The sequence below is a fragment of the Anomaloglossus baeobatrachus genome, unplaced genomic scaffold (genome assembly GCF_048569485.1).
Source record: "Anomaloglossus baeobatrachus isolate aAnoBae1 unplaced genomic scaffold, aAnoBae1.hap1 Scaffold_551, whole genome shotgun sequence".
Taxonomy (NCBI): domain Eukaryota; kingdom Metazoa; phylum Chordata; class Amphibia; order Anura; family Aromobatidae; genus Anomaloglossus; species Anomaloglossus baeobatrachus.
In genome coordinates, this window is record NW_027444894.1 from 42,517 (window position 1) to 61,117 (window position 18,601).

General features: G+C 53.9%; 1 protein-coding gene across 1 annotated transcript; it reads right to left on the reverse strand.

Annotated features, from left to right (window-relative positions):
* Positions 1 to 1,344: 1,344 nt before the first annotated feature.
* Positions 1,345 to 4,644, reverse strand: LOC142283821 (coactosin-like protein). Its single transcript, XM_075333160.1, has 3 exons — positions 4,587 to 4,644; positions 4,299 to 4,456; positions 1,345 to 2,855 (listed from the first exon to the last, which is right to left on the reverse strand). The coding sequence occupies exons 1-3, from the start codon at positions 4,642 to 4,644 to the stop codon at positions 2,745 to 2,747; spliced, it is 327 nt and encodes a 108-aa protein (XP_075189275.1). The 3' UTR covers positions 1,345 to 2,744.
* Positions 4,645 to 18,601: the final 13,957 nt, after the last annotated feature.

Genomic DNA, 18,601 nt, shown 5'->3' on the forward strand with positions numbered 1-18,601 from the left:
CACACACGGGGTGACACTGTCGGTCAGGGGGGCCTTTAAGGGGAGTGTTGTGGTGGGGATCCCTGTAACTGTTGATAATGGGGGGCACGAGGTCTCGGGGTGATGTCTGCTGAAAAGCTTTAGCTCTCACTATACCAGTTATGGGGGGCACTGGATGTTACGACATAAAAGGGGGGGGGGGTTCTCGATTTGGATCACAACCATCACTCAGAACTGAATGAAAGGCTGCGGACCCCTGGGGTGGAGAGGAATGAGGGCATCAGTGGGGCAGGCTTGTATCAGTGGGGGTATCAGTGGGGGAGGAGGGGGTATCAGTGGGGGAGGAGGGGGTATCAGTGGTGCGGAGGGGCGTATCAGTGGGGGAGGAGGGGGTATTGGTGGGGCAGAGGGGAATCAGTGGGGAGGGGGTATCAGTGGTGCGGGAGGGGGTATCAGTGGTGCGGGAGGGGGTATCAGTGGGGCGGAGGGGCTATCAGTGGGGCGGAGGGGCTATCAGTGGGGCGGAGGGGCTATCGGTGGGGCAGGCTTGTATCAGTGGGGAGGAGGGGGGGTATCGGTGGGGCAGGCTTGTATCAGTGGGGCGGAGGGGGTATCAGTGGGGGAGGAGGGGGTATTGGTGGGGCTATCAGTGGGGAGGGGGGGGTATCAGTGGGGCAGGCTTGTATCAGTGGGGCGGAGGGGATATCGGTGGGGGAGGAGGGGGTATTGGTGGGGCTATCAGTGGGGAGGGGGGGGGTATCGGTGCGGAGGGGGTATCAGTGGGGCATCACTGGGGTGGGGGTGGCTGCACTTCTTGCCCGCACAGTATTGGCAGTGCTCAGCCCCGGGGTCATTCCTGGAGTGAGGGCCCCTCTGTGTCTGAGGTGACTACTGCCCCCATCCTCCCACAGCGAGCATCTGTGTGATCATCCTGCCTGCGGGACCCCGACATCACACATCGCCCTTTGTCTGCTGCCCGGCCGCTGCCGTCTGACCCCTGAATTCTTCTATCAGTGGGGGACGGGTCCATGTTTGGGATTTTTTCAATGTAAATGCACATATTTGGTTCAGTGTGTAGGAAGATAAGACCCCGGAGCTGGAGACCCGGACCCTCATGTGCGAGAGACGAGGGGTGTCAGCCCCGCCCCCGGGGATAACATCAATGGTATAATAATGTGAACACACATGAGGCCACGCCCCTTATATACAGCCCCGCCCTGGTGATGACATCACTAATACAATGAAGTGATCAGACATGAAGCCCCGCCCCTTATACACAGCCCCGCCCCTCTTACAGCTGACACCCGCCTGTGGACCTCTGGGAGAGGTTGTCAGACCCACCCCAAAAATATACAAAGCAACACATTTTTGGAAAAAAAAGTTTTTATTCTTTGTTATTTTCTGATGGTTTCTGCGTCCAGTTCACAGGAATCCGGCTCCGGACAATTCACATTTTGGGGTCAGAAAATAAAAATAAAAAAACTAAAATCTTTAATTTCAGTAATAAACGTCATTGCTGTAAACGACGAGCGGCGCCGGAGCAGAGATGAGAGCACGAGTGGCAGGGGATAAATGGAGCGGCCGCGGGGTGGAGTGCAGCAGGGGATAAATGGAGCGGCCGCGGGGCGGAGCGCGGGGGGGGATAAATGGAGCAGCCGCGGGGCGGAGCGCGGCGGGGGATAAATGGAGCGGCCGCGGGGCGGAGCGCGGGGGGGGGGGGATAAATGGAGCGGCCACGGGGCGGAGCGCGGCGGGGGATAAATGGAGCGGCCACGGGGCGGAGCGCGGGGGGGGATAAATGGAGTGGCCGCGGGGTGGAGCGCGGGGGGGGGGATAAATGGAGTGGCCGCGGGGTGGAGTACGGGGGGGGATAAATGGAGCGCGGCAGGGGATAAATGGAGCGGCCGCGGGGTGGAGTGCAGCGGGGGGATAAATGGAGCGCGGCAGGGGATAAATGGAGCGGCCGCGGGGTGGAGTGCGGAGGGGGGATAAATGGAGCGCGGCAGGGGATAAATGGAGTGGCCGCGGGGTGGAGCGCGGGGGGGGATAAATGGAGCGCGGCAGGGGATAAATGGAGTGGCCGCGGGGTGGAGTGCGGTGGGGGATAACACAGGGGACTGTGGGGATAACACGGGGGGCGGAGCCAGCAGATCGGGGGGCGGAGCCAGCAGATCGGGGGGCGGAGCGCGGCAGGGGATAATGGAGTGGCCGCAGGGTGGAGTGCGGTGGGGGATAACACAGGGGACTGTGGGGGATAACACGGGGGGAGGAGCCAGCAGATCGGGGCTCATCCGCGGTTCATGGGTTCTCATTGCTGGAATGTATAAAGAGGAAAAAGAAAAAATAATCCCCAATAATAAAAAGTGCTTGAAGCGGATGAAAGGGCAACTCCAGCCACATCAGGCGGTGTAAGACTGGCTGCAGCGGTCAGAGCGCTGCACAGATCACAGCTGATCCTCAGCCCTGCCCCCTCTGGATGTGGCTGGAGTTGCAGGGTTATAGGGGTTCCCTGGTGCTGCATATTGAGGCGTCCCCCCGCCCTCATAGGAGAGGAATGGCTGACAATCTGAAAAGACGACAATCATGGAGGAGGGTCTCCGCAGTGCAGACCCCCGGAGGTGCAGTCTATGGCAGTGCTGTGGCTGGAGGTGCCCGCGGAGCAGCATGGCGTTGTGGTGACATCACTGGGGAGGGACTAGTCCTGGCAGGGAGAGGTGTACGGGAATCAGAGAGCAGTTTTAGGCGCTGCAGGTGGGGGCCGCCGCCTATTCTGTCTGGGCATCGTAGTTGGCGCCGCCGGCCTTCTTCAGCTCCCCCCGGATGTAGTCCTCCTCCAGGTCCTTGTGCTCTGTGATCACCAGCTCTTTGGCAAAATTCTTAAAAAAAAAACAAAAAAAACAATTGAAAATGTTGAGGAGACGAAGGAACAAGAAAGCCATAGCATGCGCCCCAACACCCCCTGCACCACCTGTGCCTGCTGCAACCCCCCCAACCCCTGCGCCTCCCACAACCCCCAACACCCCCTGCACCTCCCCCAACACCCCCTGCACCACCTGTGCCTGCTGCACCCCCACCCAACCCCTGCGCCTCCCACAACACCCCCTGCACCTCCCCCAACACCCCCTGCACCACCTGTGCCTGCTGCACCCCCCCCAACTCCTGCGCCTCCCACAACCCCCAACACCCCCTGCACCTCCCCCAACACCCCCTGCACCACCTGTGCCTGCTGCACCCCCCCAACCCTTGCGCCTCCCACAACCCCCAACACCCCCTGCACCTCCCCCAACGCCCCCTGCACCCCCTGTGCCTGCTGCACCCCAACGCCCCCTGCACCTCCCCCAACCCCTGTGCCTCCTGCGCCCCCTGCACCCCCTGTGCCTGCTGCACCCCACCGCCCCCCCCCCCAATGCCTGCGCCTCCCAGAACCCCTGCGCCCCCCAAAGACTCAGGCACCTTCCCCTTTAAGAGTAGGCATTTCTGGAGGCGCAGAGGAGCCACACAAGAATATTAGGGGCGGGAAGTATTATATATACACACAGAACCCCACGATTCCGCCATCAGCACCGCCTCCGCCACCGCACTAATCCCCAGAAGAATAGCACAGCGCGCAGGTAACACGAGGGGGAGCACAGCAACAAAGTCATCCGTCCACCATCGAGTGCAGGGTAGGCCTGCCCCAGACCTGGGGAAGCAGCACAGACCCCCCCCCGCCCCCGGGATGGAGTGCAGCACAGACCCCCCCCCGCCCCCGGGATGGAGTGCAGCATAGACCCCCCCCCCCCCCCCGCCCGGGATGGAGTGCAGCACAGACCCCCCCCGCCCCAGAGCAAGAGCGGCACAGACCCTCCCCCCCCCCGGAGGAAGAGCGGCACAGACCCCACACCACCCTGAAGAGGGGGGGGAAAGCGGCACAGACCCCAGCTTCCCCCCACAATGGGTGCAGCACAGAAACCTCCCCCCCATAGGCGCAGCACAGACCGCAGCCTCTCTCCATCTGTACAGTGGCCGCTATTGATGTGCTCAGTACAGAGCGGTCTCCTTGTGGCTCCCCCACCCACCCAGTGTGACCTGTGGCGGAGGCTGCCCGGCAGGACTCACCATATGGCGGTCCCCGGCTTACTCCTCCTCAGAGAAGGCAGCATTTCTGAGAACCTGAGCCCCAGACACGGCGCTCGCTCTGCAGCACAATATCAGGGGCCCGTGCAGACCCCCCCCCAATGTGGTGACCCCAGGATCCCCCACACAACCAACACGGCCGCGTTCACTGAAGATCAGTGGCGGCAGCACATGGCCTGATCCCAGGAGGGTCCGGGACCTACCTGGACGACGTCCTTCACCAGGGTCTTGTCGGTGCCGATCTTGGCTCGCTGCAGCCCCCCGACGTTCTCCCCAATCCAAGTGATTAAGGCGAATTTCACCCGTTTGCTCATCGCGTCTCCGGTGGTGAATCGGATGTAGGCGAACTGCCGAATGTCGTCTGCAGGGAAGAAGAAGACGGCGGTGACACCACGAGCGAGGCGCAACGTCCCCACACCCCACTGCACCCAGGGGAACCACGGCTGACAACCAATACACAGCCGGCACTGCTCCGGAGACAGGTGTCAGACCGCGCTGGAGAGCAAGTCTGCCCATGACCAGCTGAGGGGCAACCAATATGGCCGCCATTATAGCCCGGCGGCGCTCACATCACGGAGGCGCTCACATCACGGAGGCGCTCGCATCACGGAGGCGCTCGCATCACGGAGGCACTCGCATCACGGAGGCGCTCGCATCACGGAGGCGCTCGCATCACGGAGGCGCTCGCATCACGGAGGCGCTCGCATCACGGAGGCGCTCGCATCACGGAGGCGCTCGCATCACGGAGGCGCTCGCATCACGGAGGCGCTCGCATCACGGAGGCGCTCGCATCACGGAGGCGCTCCCATCACGGAGGCGCTCCCATCACGGAGGCGCTCCCATCACGGAAGGCGGCAGCACTCACATCACGGAAGGCGGCGGCACTCACATCACGGAAGGCGGCGGCACTCACATCACGGAAGGCGGCGGCACTCACATCACGGAAGGCGGCGGCACTCACATCACGGAAGGCGGCGGCACTCACATCACGGAAGGCGGCGGCACTCATGTGGCGCCCTGGGCAAACCAGGACGTCACAGGTACTGCAACAACACACCCCACACCCCGGTTAGAAACATCAAGGTCAGGCACAAATCCTTGTTGCCTTCCTCCAGGGGCTGATGTCCACACCAGGTGGGGCGGAGCCAGGCGGTTGGCTCCTCCCACTGAGGAGTTCACAGTCCTGGAGGCGGGAAAGAAGGTCAGATAGTGACTAGGAGTTGGAGTTCCGTGAGGGAAAGTGAAGGAGGGGAAGTAGTGGTTGAGGAGCTGGAGCAGACTGACCGTGTCCGGGTGTGTGGCCCGGGCACCTGATAGCAAGGTTGGCAGACGGTGGTGGCCGTCTGCAGGCGAGGCCGATCAATGCGGAACTGTAGGACTGGGGTCGGGCGGTGGCCCGCCAGTACCGAACCGGGGAGCAAAGAGAGGCCAGCACCATTCGGCAGGGCCTACGGACCCCGACCAGGCTTGGAGTCGCCGTAAAACCGGTCAAATCAGTCAGCGACAGGAACCTCCGGGGTTTCCCAGCAGTAAAGACCCGATTGAAGGCAACCGTCCAAACCGTGAGGGAGATAAAGCTACCGCCAGAGCTAGAATTCCCAGGGCCAGAGCCTGCGGGCAAAGGAAGGGCTCCCTTAGCCAACATACCGCTGGGGAGCGGGCTATCAGTGGGAAGCCATTGGGGCCGAGAACAAAACACCGGTGCAGGGAGAGACAGTTACCGCCAACCTACTGGGAGTGACCGCCGCAGCCGTCTGTGGGACCCGTCCATCCAGCCGTTTGTTTTACCAGAGACTCAGTGTGCGTTACTGGCTAAGTACCACCGTGCCGTGCGGCACAGCGCTGCCCTCCCACGACCCTGCACCCGGCCAAGCCCCACATCCCACCTTCCAACCTCCACCACCGGGCCCCGGGACTACCAAAATTCCCCCTACCCACGGAGGGGAGAAAACATCTCAGCTGCTCCCTGTCACCGCTCCCGGGATCCCATACTTATTACAGCTGCTTGTATCATCCTCAGCAACATCTCCATGTCACACAACGGAAAGCTCCGCAACTAATAGACTCCGGCCACAAATCTACAGGAGAAGAACCTCACATGGTGCAAAAGATACCTACACAAAACTGCTCCAAACCAGTGTCACACAGCTATAGGGTAATAAGAGCTCCCCCTAGTGGTGGCTGCAGACAGGATCTTATCATGTATCTCTGTATACAGGGAGCTCCCCCTAGTGGTGGCTGCAGACAGAATCTTATCATGTATCTCTGTATACAGGGAGCTCCCCCTAGTGGTGGCTGCAGACAGGATCTTATCATGTATCTCTGTATACAGGGAGCTCCCCCTAGTGGTGGCTGCAGACAGGATCTTATCATGTATCTCTGTATACAGGGAGCTCCCCCTAGTGGTGGCTGCAGAGAGGACCTTATCATGTATCTCTGTATACAGGGAGCTCCCCCTAGTGGTGGCTGCAGACAGGATCTTATCATGTATCTCTGTATACAGGGAGCTCCCCCTAGTGGTGGCTGCAGACAGGATCTTATCATGTATCTCTGTATACAGGGAGCTCCCCCTAGTGGTGGCTGCAGACAGGATCTTATCATGTATCTCTGTATACAGGGAGCTCCCCCTAGTGGTGGCTGCAGACAGGATCTTATCATGTATCTCTGTATACAGGGAGCTCCCCCTAGTGGCGACTGCAGACAGAATCTTATCATGTATCTCTGTATACAGGGAGCTCCCCCTAGTGGTGGCTGCAGACAGGATCTTATCATGTATCTCTGTATACAGGGAACTCCCCCTAGTGGTGGCTGCAGACAGGATCTTATCATGTATCTCTGTATACAGGGAGCTCCCCCTAGTGGTGGCTGCAGACAGGGTCTTATCATGTATCTCTGTATACAGGGATCTCCCCCTAGTGGTGGCTGCAGACAGAATCTTATCATGTATCTCTGTATACAGGGAGCTCCCTCTAGTGGTGGCTGCAGACAGGATCTTATCATGTATCTCTGTATACAGGGAGCTCCCCCTAGTGGTGACTGCAGACAGGATCTTATCATGTATCTCTGTATACAGGGAGCTCCCTCTAGTGGTGGCTGCAGACAGGATCTTATCATGTATCTCTGTATACAGGGAGCTCCCCCTAGTGGTGGCTGCAGACAGGAGCTTATCATGTATATCTGTATACAGGGAGCTCCTCCTAGTGGTGGCTGCAGATAGGACCTTATCATGTATCTCTGTATACAGGGAGCTCCCCCTAGTGGTGACTGCAGACAGGATCTTATCATGTATCTCTGTATACAGGGAGCTCCTCCTAGTGGTGGCTGCAGACAGGATCTTATCATGTATCTCTGTATACAGGGAGCTCCCCCTAGTGGTGGCTGCAGACAGGATCTTATCATGTATATCTGTATACAGGGAGCTCCCCCTAGTGGTGGCTTGCAGACAGGATCTTATCATGTATCTCTGTATACAGGGAGCTCCCCCTAGTGGTGGCTGCAGACAGGATCTTATCATGTATCTCTATATACAGGGAGCTCCCCCTAGTGGTGGCTGCAGACAGGATCTTATCATGTATCTCTGTATACAGGGAGCTCCAACTAGTGGTGGCTGCAGACAGGATCTTATCATGTATCTCTGTATACAGGGAGCTCCCCCTAGTGGTGGCTGCAGACAGGATCTTATCATGTATCTCTGTATACAGGGAGCTCCCTCTAGTGGTGGCTGCAGACAGGATCTTATCATGTATCTCTGTATACAGGGAGCTCCCCCTAGTGGTGGCTGCAGACAGGATCTTATCATGTATCTCTGTATACAGGGAGCTCCCTCTAGTGGTGGCTGCAGACAGGATCTTATCATGTATCTGTATACAGGGAGCTCTCCCTAGTGGTGGCTGCAGACAGGATCTTATCATGTATCTCTGTATACAGGGAGCTCCCCCTAGTGGTGACTGCAGACAGGATCTTATCATGTATCTCTGTATACAGGGAGCTCCCCCTGGTGGTGGCTGCAGACAGGATCTTATCATGTATCTCTGTATACAGGGAGCTCCCCCTAGTGGTGACTGCAGACAGGATCTTATCATGTATCTCTGTATACAGGGAGTTCCCCCTAGTGGTGGCTGCAGACAGGATCTTATCATGTATCTCTGTTTACAGGGAGCTCCCCCTAGTGGTGGCTGCAGACAGGATCTTATCATGTATCTCTGTATACAGGGAGCTCCCCCTAGTGGTGGCTGTAGACAGGATCTTATCATGTATCTCTGTATACAGGGAGCTCCCCCTAGTGGTGGCTGCAGACAGGAGCTTATCATGTATCTCTGTATACAGGGAGCTCCCCCTAGTGGTGGCTGCAGACAGGATCTTATCATGTATCTCTGTATACAGGGAGCTCCAACTAGTGGTGGCTGCAGACAGGATCTTATCATGTATCTCTGTATACAGGGAGCTCCCCCTAGTGGTGGCTGCAGACAGGATCTTATCATGTATCTCTATATACAGGGAGCTCCCCCTAGTGGTGGCTGCAGACAGGATCTTATCATGTATCTCTGTATACAGGGAGCTCCCCCTAGTGGTGGCTGCAGACAGGATCTTATCATGTATCTCTGTATACAGGGAGCTCCAACTAGTGGTGGCTGCAGACAGGATCTTATCATGTATCTCTGTATACAGGGAGCTCCCCCTAGTGGAGGCTGCAGAAAGGATCTTATCATGTATCTCTATATACAGGGAGCTCCCCCTAGTGGTGGCTGCAGACAGGATCTTATCATGTATCTCTGTATACAGGGAGCTCCCCCTAGTGGAGGCTGCAGAAAGGATCTTATCATGTATCTCTATATACAGTGAGCTCCCCCTAGTGGTGGCTGCAGACAGGATCTTATCATGTATCTCTGTATACAGGGAGCTCCAACTAGTGGTGGCTGCAGACAGGATCTTATCATGTATCTCTGTATACAGGGAGCTCCCCCTAGTGGTGGCTGCAGACAGGATCTTATCATGTATCTCTGTATACAGGGAGCTCCCCCTAGTGGTGGCTGCAGACAGGATCTTATCATGTATCTCTGTATACAGGGAGCTCCAACTAGTGGTGGCTGCAGACAGGATCTTATCATGTATCTCTGTATACAGGGAGCTCCCCCTAGTGGTGGCTGCAGACAGGAGCTTATCATGTATATCTGTATACAGGGAGCTCCCCCTAGTGGTGGCTGCAGACAGGATCTTATCATGTATCTCTGTATACAGGGAGCTCCCCCTAGTGGTGGCTGCAGACAGGATCTTATCATGTATCTCTGTATACAGGGAGCTCCCTCTAGTGGTGGCTGCAGACAGGATCTTATCATGTATCTGTATACAGGGAGCTCCCCCTAGTGGTGGCTGCAGACAGGATCTTATCATGTATCTCTGTATACAGGGAGCTCCCCCTAGTGGTGGCTGCAGACAGGATCTTATCATGTATCTCTGTATACAGGGAGCTCCCTCTAGTGGTGGCTGCAGACAGGATCTTATCATGTATCTGTATACAGGGAGCTCTCCCTAGTGGTGGCTGCAGACAGGATCTTATCATGTATCTCTGTATACAGGGAGCTCCCCCTAGTGGTGACTGCAGACAGGATCTTATCATGTATCTCTGTATACAGGGAGCTCCCCCTAGTGGTGACTGCAGACAGGATCTTATCATGTATCTCTGTATACAGGGAGCTCCCCCTAGTGGTGACTGCAGACAGGATCTTATCATGTATCTCTGTATACAGGGAGCTCCCCCTAGTGGTGACTGCAGACAGGATCTTATCATGTATCTCTGTATACAGGGAGCTCCCTCTAGTGGTGACTGCAGACAGGATCTTATCATGTATCTCTGTATACAGGGAGTTCCCCCTAGTGGTGGCTGCAGACAGGATCTTATCATGTATCTCTGTATACAGGGAGCTCCCCCTAGTGGTGGCTGCAGACAGGATCTTATCATGTATCTCTGTATACAGGGAGCTCCCCCTAGTGGTGGCTGCAGACAGGATCTTATCAAGTATCTCTGTATACAGGGAGCTCCCCCTAGTGGTGGCTGCAGACAGGAGCTTATCATGTATCTCTGTATACAGGGAGCTCCCCCTAGTGGTGGCTGCAGACAGGATCTTATCATGTATCTCTGTATACAGGGAGCTCCAACTAGTGGTGGCTGCAGACAGGATCTTATCATGTATCTCTGTATACAGGGAGCTCCCCCTAGTGGTGGCTGCAGACAGGATCTTATCATGTATCTCTATATACAGGGAGCTCCCCCTAGTGGTGGCTGCAGACAGGATCTTATCATGTATCTCTGTATACAGGGAGCTCCAACTAGTGGTGGCTGCAGACAGGATCTTATCATGTATCTCTGTATACAGGGAGCTCCCCCTAGTGGTGGCTGCAGACAGGATCTTATCATGTATCTCTGTATACAGGGAGCTCCCCCTAGTGGTGACTGCAGACAGGATCTTATCATGTATCTCTGTATATAGGGAGCTCCCCCTAGTGGTGACTGCAGACAGGATCTTATCATGTATCTCTGTATACAGGGAGCTCCCCCTAGTGGTGACTGCAGACAGGATCTTATCATGTATCTCTGTATACAGGGAGCTCCCTCTAGTGGTGACTGCAGACAGGATCTTATCATGTATCTCTGTATACAGGGAGCTCCCTCTAGTGGTGGCTGCAGACAGGATATTATCATGTATCTCTGTATACAGGGAGCACCCCCTAGTGGTGACTGCAGACAGGATCTTTTCATGTATCTCTGTATACAGGGAGCTCCCCCTAGTGGTGGCTGCAGACAGGATCTTATCATGTATCTCTGTATACAGGGAGCTCCCCCTAGTGGTGGCTGCAGACAGGATCTTATCATGTATCTCTGTATACACGGAGCTCCAACTAGTGGTGGCTGCAGACAGGATCTTATCATGTATCTCTGTATACAGGGAGCACCCCCTAGTGGTGACTGCAGACAGGATCTTTTCATGTATCTCTGTATACAGGGAGCTCCCCCTAGTGGTGGCTGCAGACAGGATCTTATCCTGTATCTCTGTATACAGGGAGCTCCCCCTAGTGGTGGCTGCAGACAGGATCTTATCATGTATCTCTGTATACAGGGAGCTCCCCCTAGTGGTGGCTGCAAACAGGATCTTATCATGTATCTCTGTATACAGGGAGCTCCAACTAGTGGTGGCTGCAGACAGGATCTTATCATGTATCTCTGTATACAGGGAGCTTCCCCTAGTGGTGGCTGCAGACAGGATCTTATCATGTATCTCTGTATACAGGGAGCTCCTCCTAGTGGTGGCTGCAGACAGGATCTTATCATGTATCTCTGTATACAGGGAGCTCCCCCTAGTGGTGGCTGCAGACAGGATCTTATCATGTATCTCTGTATACAGGGAGCCCCCCCTAGTGGTGGCTGCAGACAGGATCTTATCATGTATCTCTATATACAGGGAGCTCCCCCTAGTGGTGGCTGCAGACAGGATCTTATCCTGTATCTCTGTATACAGGGAGCTCCCCCTAGTGGTGGCTGCAGACAGGATCTTATCATGTATCTCTGTATACAGGGAGCTCCCCCTAGTGGTGACTGCAGACAGGATCTTATCATGTATCTCTGTATACAGGGAGCTCCCCCTAGTGGTGACTGCAGACAGGATCTTATCATGTATCTCTGTATACAGGGAACTCCCCCTAGTGGTGACTGCAGACAGGATCTTATCATGTATCTCTGTATACAGGGAGCTCCCCCTAGTGGTGGCTGCAGACAGGATCTTATCATGTATCTCTGTATACAGGGAGCTCCCCCTAGTGGTGACTGCAGACAGGATCTTATCATGTATCTCTGTATACAGGGAGCTCCCCCTAGTGGTGGCTGCAGACAGGATCTTATCATGTATCTCTGTATACAGGGAGCTCCCCCTAGTGGTGACTGCAGACAGGATCTTATCATGTATCTCTGTATACAGGGAGCTCCCCCTAGTGGTGGCTGCAGACAGGATCTTATCATGTATCTCTATATACAGGGAGCTCCCCCTAGTGGTGACTGCAGACAGAATCGATCATGTATCTCTGTATACAGGGAGCTCCCCCTATTGTTGGCTGCAGACAGGATCTTATCATGTATCTCTGTATACAGGGAGCTCCCCCTAGTGGTGACTGCAGACAGGATCTTATCATGTATATCTGTATACAGGGAGCTCCCCCTAGTGGTGACTGCAGACAGGATCTTATCATGTATCTCTGTATACAGGGAGCTCCCTCTAGTGGTGACTGCAGACAGAATCTATCATGTATCTCTGTATACAGGGAGCTCCCCCTAGTGGTGGCTGCAGACAGGATCTTATCATGTATCTCTATATACAGGGAGCTCCCCCTAGTGGTGGCTGCAGACAGGATCTTATCATGTATCTCTATATACAGGGAGCTCCCCCTAGTGGTGGCTGCAGACAGGATCTTATCCTGTATCTCTGTATACAGGGAGCTCCCCCTAGTGGTGGCTGCAGACAGGATCTTATCATGTATCTCTGTATACAGGGAGCTCCCCCTAGTGGTGATTGCAGACAGGATCTTATCATGTATCTCTGTATACAGGGAGCTCCCCCTAGTGGTGGCTGCAGACAGGATCTTATCATGTATCTCTGTATACAGGGAGCTCCCCCTAGTGGTGACTGCAGACAGGATCTTATCATGTATCTCTGTATACAGGGAGCTCCCCCTAGTGGTGGCTGCAGACAGGATCTTATCATGTATCTCTGTATACAGGGAGCTCCCCCTAGTGGTGGCTGCAGACAGGATCTTATCATGTATCTCTGTATACAGGGAGCTTCCCCTAGTGGTGGCTGCAGACAGGATCTTATCATGTATCTCTGTATACAGGGAGCTCCTCCTAGTGGTGGCTGCAGACAGGATCTTATCATGTATCTCTGTATACAGGGAGCTCCCCCTAGTGGTGACTGCAGACAGGATCTTATCATGTATCTCTGTATACAGGGAGCTCCCCCTAGTGGTGGCTGCAGACAGGATCTTATCATGTATCTCTGTATACAGGGAGCTCCCCCTAGTGGAGGCTGCAGACAGGATCTTATCATGTATCTCTGTATACAGGGAGCTCCAACTAGTGGTGGCTGCAGACAGGATCTTATCATGTATCTCTGTATACAGGGAGCTCCCCCTAGTGGTGGCTGCAGACAGGATCTTATCATGTATCTCTGTATACAGGGAGCTCCCCCTAGTGGTGACTGCAGACAGGATCTTATCATGTATCTCTGTATACAGGGAGCTCCCCCTAGTGGTGACTGCAGACAGGATCTTATCATGTATCTCTGTATACAGGGAGCTCCCCTAGTGGTGACTGCAGACAGGATCTTATCATGTATCTCTGTATACAGGGAGCTCCAACTAGTGGTGGCTGCAGACAGGATCTTATCATGTATCTCTGTATACAGGGAGCTCCCCCTAGTGGTGGCTGTAGACAGGGTCTTATCATGTATCTCTGTATACAGGGAGCCCCCCCTAGTGGTGGCTGCAGACAGGATCTTATCATGTATCTCTGTATACAGGGAGCTCCCTCTAGTGGTGGCTGCAGACAGGATGTTATCATGTATCTCTGTATACAGGGAGCTCCCCCTAGTGGTGGCTGCAGACAGGATCTTATCATGTATCTCTGTATACAGGGAGCCCCCCCTAGTGGTGGCTGCAGACAGGATCTTATCATGTATCTCTGTATACAGGGAGCTCCCCCTAGTGGTGGCTGCAGACAGGATCTTATCCTGTATCTCTGTATACAGGGAGCTCCCCCTAGTGGTGGCTGCAGAAAGGATCTTATCATGTATCTCTGTATACAGGGAGCTCCCCCTAGTGGTGGCTGCAGACAGGATCTTATCATGTATCTCTGTATACAGGGAGCCCCCCCTAGTGGTGGCTGCAGACAGGATCTTATCATGTATCTCTATATACAGGGAGCTCCCCCTAGTGGTGGCTGCAGACAGGATCTTATCCTGTATCTCTGTATACAGGGAGCTCCCCCTAGTGGTGGCTGCAGAAAGGATCTTATCATGTATCTCTATATACAGTGAGCTCCCCCTAGTGGTGGCTGCAAACAGGATCTTATCATGTATCTCTGTATACAGGGAGCTCCAACTAGTGGTGGCTGCAGACAGGATCTTATCATGTATCTCTGTATACAGGGAGCTTCCCCTAGTGGTGGCTGCAGACAGGATCTTATCATGTATCTCTGTATACAGGGAGCTCCTCCTAGTGGTGGCTGCAGACAGGATCTTATCATGTATCTCTGTATACAGGGAGCTCCCCCTAGTGGTGGCTGCAGACAGGATCTTATCATGTATCTCTGTATACAGGGAGCCCCCCCTAGTGGTGGCTGCAGACAGGATCTTATCATGTATCTCTATATACAGGGAGCTCCCCCTAGTGGTGGCTGCAGACAGGATCTTATCCTGTATCTCTGTATACAGGGAGCTCCCCCTAGTGGTGGCTGCAGACAGGATCTTATCATGTATCTCTGTATACAGGGAGCTCCCCCTAGTGGTGACTGCAGACAGGATCTTATCATGTATCTCTGTATACAGGGAGCTCCCCCTAGTGGTGACTGCAGACAGGATCTTATCATGTATCTCTGTATACAGGGAACTCCCCCTAGTGGTGACTGCAGACAGGATCTTATCATGTATCTCTGTATACAGGGAGCTCCCCCTAGTGGTGGCTGCAGACAGGATCTTATCATGTATCTCTGTATACAGGGAGCTCCCCCTAGTGGTGACTGCAGACAGGATCTTATCATGTATCTCTGTATACAGGGAGCTCCCCCTAGTGGTGGCTGCAGACAGGATCTTATCATGTATCTCTATATACAGGGAGCTCCCCCTAGTGGTGACTGCAGACAGAATCGATCATGTATCTCTGTATACAGGGAGCTCCCCCTATTGTTGGCTGCAGACAGGATCTTATCATGTATCTCTGTATACAGGGAGCTCCCCCTAGTGGTGACTGCAGACAGGATCTTATCATGTATATCTGTATACAGGGAGCTCCCCCTAGTGGTGACTGCAGACAGGATCTTATCATGTATCTCTGTATACAGGGAGCTCCCTCTAGTGGTGACTGCAGACAGAATCTATCATGTATCTCTGTATACAGGGAGCTCCCCCTAGTGGTGGCTGCAGACAGGATCTTATCATGTATCTCTATATACAGGGAGCTCCCCCTAGTGGTGGCTGCAGACAGGATCTTATCATGTATCTCTATATACAGGGAGCTCCCCCTAGTGGTGGCTGCAGACAGGATCTTATCCTGTATCTCTGTATACAGGGAGCTCCCCCTAGTGGTGGCTGCAGACAGGATCTTATCATGTATCTCTGTATACAGGGAGCTCCCCCTAGTGGTGATTGCAGACAGGATCTTATCATGTATCTCTGTATACAGGGAGCTCCCCCTAGTGGTGGCTGCAGACAGGATCTTATCATGTATCTCTGTATACAGGGAGCTCCCCCTAGTGGTGACTGCAGACAGGATCTTATCATGTATCTCTGTATACAGGGAGCTCCCCCTAGTGGTGGCTGCAGACAGGATCTTATCATGTATCTCTGTATACAGGGAGCTCCCCCTAGTGGTGGCTGCAGACAGGATCTTATCATGTATCTCTGTATACAGGGAGCTTCCCCTAGTGGTGGCTGCAGACAGGATCTTATCATGTATCTCTGTATACAGGGAGCTCCTCCTAGTGGTGGCTGCAGACAGGATCTTATCATGTATCTCTGTATACAGGGAGCTCCCCCTAGTGGTGACTGCAGACAGGATCTTATCATGTATCTCTGTATACAGGGAGCTCCCCCTAGTGGTGGCTGCAGACAGGATCTTATCATGTATCTCTGTATACAGGGAGCTCCCCCTAGTGGAGGCTGCAGACAGGATCTTATCATGTATCTCTGTATACAGGGAGCTCCAACTAGTGGTGGCTGCAGACAGGATCTTATCATGTATCTCTGTATACAGGGAGCTCCCCCTAGTGGTGGCTGCAGACAGGATCTTATCATGTATCTCTGTATACAGGGAGCTCCCCCTAGTGGTGACTGCAGACAGGATCTTATCATGTATCTCTGTATACAGGGAGCTCCCCCTAGTGGTGACTGCAGACAGGATCTTATCATGTATCTCTGTATACAGGGAGCTCCCCTAGTGGTGACTGCAGACAGGATCTTATCATGTATCTCTGTATACAGGGAGCTCCAACTAGTGGTGGCTGCAGACAGGATCTTATCATGTATCTCTGTATACAGGGAGCTCCCCCTAGTGGTGGCTGTAGACAGGGTCTTATCATGTATCTCTGTATACAGGGAGCCCCCCCTAGTGGTGGCTGCAGACAGGATCTTATCATGTATCTCTGTATACAGGGAGCTCCCTCTAGTGGTGGCTGCAGACAGGATGTTATCATGTATCTCTGTATACAGGGAGCTCCCCCTAGTGGTGGCTGCAGACAGGATCTTATCATGTATCTCTGTATACAGGGAGCTCCCCCTAGTGGTGACTGCAGACAGGATCTTATCATGTATCTCTGTATACAGGGAGCTCCCCCTAGTGGTGGCTGCAGACAGGATCTTATCCTGTATCTCTATATACAGGGAGCTCCCCCTAGTGGTGGCTGCAGACAGGATCTTATCATGTATCTCTGTATACAGGGAGCTCCCCCTAGTGGTGACTGCAGACAGGATCTTATCATGTTTCTCTGTATACAGGGAGCTCCCCCTAGTGGTGGCTGCAGACAGGATCTTATCATGTATCTCTGTATACAGGGAGCTCCCCCTAGTGGTGACTGCAGACATGATCTTATCATGTATCTTTGTATACAGGGAGCTCCCCCTAGTGGTGGCTGCAGACAGGATCAGTGGGCGTGTCACTATGGAGCAGAGAAATAAACAATTAAAAAAAAAAACGGCGTGCGGTCCCCCCCAATTTTAATACCAGCCAGATAAAGGTCATTCGGCTGCAGGCTGGTATTCTCAGGATGGGGAGCCCCACGTTATGGGGAGCCCCCCAGCCTAACAATATCAGCCAGCAGCCGCCCAGAATTGCCGCATACATTATATGCGACAGTTCTGGGACTATACCCGGCTCTTCCCGATTTGCCCTGGTGCGTTGGCAATCTGGGTAATAAGGAGTTAATGGCAGCCCATAGCTGCCACTAAATCCTAGATTAATCATGTCAGGCGTCTCCCTGAGATACCTTCCATGATTAATCTGTAAGTTACAGTAAATAAACACACACACCTGAAAAAATCCTTTATTTGCAATAAAAACCACTAACAAATACCCTCATTCACCACTTTAGTCAGCCCGAAAGACCCCTCCATGTCCGGCGTAATCCAGGATGGTCCAGCTTATTGCTACATGGAGGTGACAGGAGCTGCAGAAGACACCGCCACTCCTGACAGCTCCATGCAGCAACTGAAGACAGCCGTGCGATCAGCGATGATGTCACTGAGGTTACTCGCGGCCACCGCTGGATCATACAACTGTGACAGCAAGTCGCCCGAGTGACAGCGATGAAGTCACAGGTGAGTTGCTGTCACAGTTGTATGAACCAGCGGTGGCCGTGAGTAACCTCAGTGACATCATCGCTGATCGCGCGGCTGTCTTCAGTTGCTGCATGGAGCTGTCAGGAGCGGCGGTGTCTTCTGCAGCTCCTGTCACCTCCATGTAGCAGAGCTGGACCATCCTGGATTACGCCGGACATGGAGGGGTTTTTCGGGCTGAATAAAGTGGTGATTGAGGGTATTTGTTAGTGGTTTTTATTGCAAATAAAGGATTTTTCGGGTGTGTGTGTTTATTTACTGTAATTTACAGATTAATCATGGAAGGTATCTCGGGGAGACGCCTGACATGATTAATCTAGGATTTAGTGGCAGCTATGGGCTGCCATTAACTCCTTATTACCCCGATAGCCAACGCACCAGGGCAAATCAGGAAGAGCCGGGTACAGTCCCAGAACTGTCGCATCTAATGTATGCGGCAATTCTGGGCAGCTGCTGACTGATATTGTTAGGGTGGGGGCTCCCCATAACGTGGAGCTCCCCATCCTGAGAATACCAGCCTGCAGCCGTATGGCTTTATCTGGCTGGTATTAAAATTGGGGGGGGGGGAGACCGCACGCCGTTTTTTTTAAAATTATTTATTTTTCTGCTCCATAGTGACACGCCCACCGGCGGCTATGATTGGTTGCAGTTAGACAGCTGTCACTCAGCATGTGGGCGTGTCTCACTGCAACCAATCGTATTTGCCGGTGGGCGGGGTAAGCAGGGAATACGAGATTGTTTAATGAGCAGCCGGCTTTTTCAAAATAATAAAAGCCGCCAGAGCAGTGTGAATGCCGTGCATTGCCGCGCTGGTGATCGGGGATCGGTGAGTATGAGAGAGGGGGGGAAACTTCTGTCACTCGGGGAATTAGCGGTCACCGATGAATCCTTCACGGGTGACCGCTAATCATTACGCG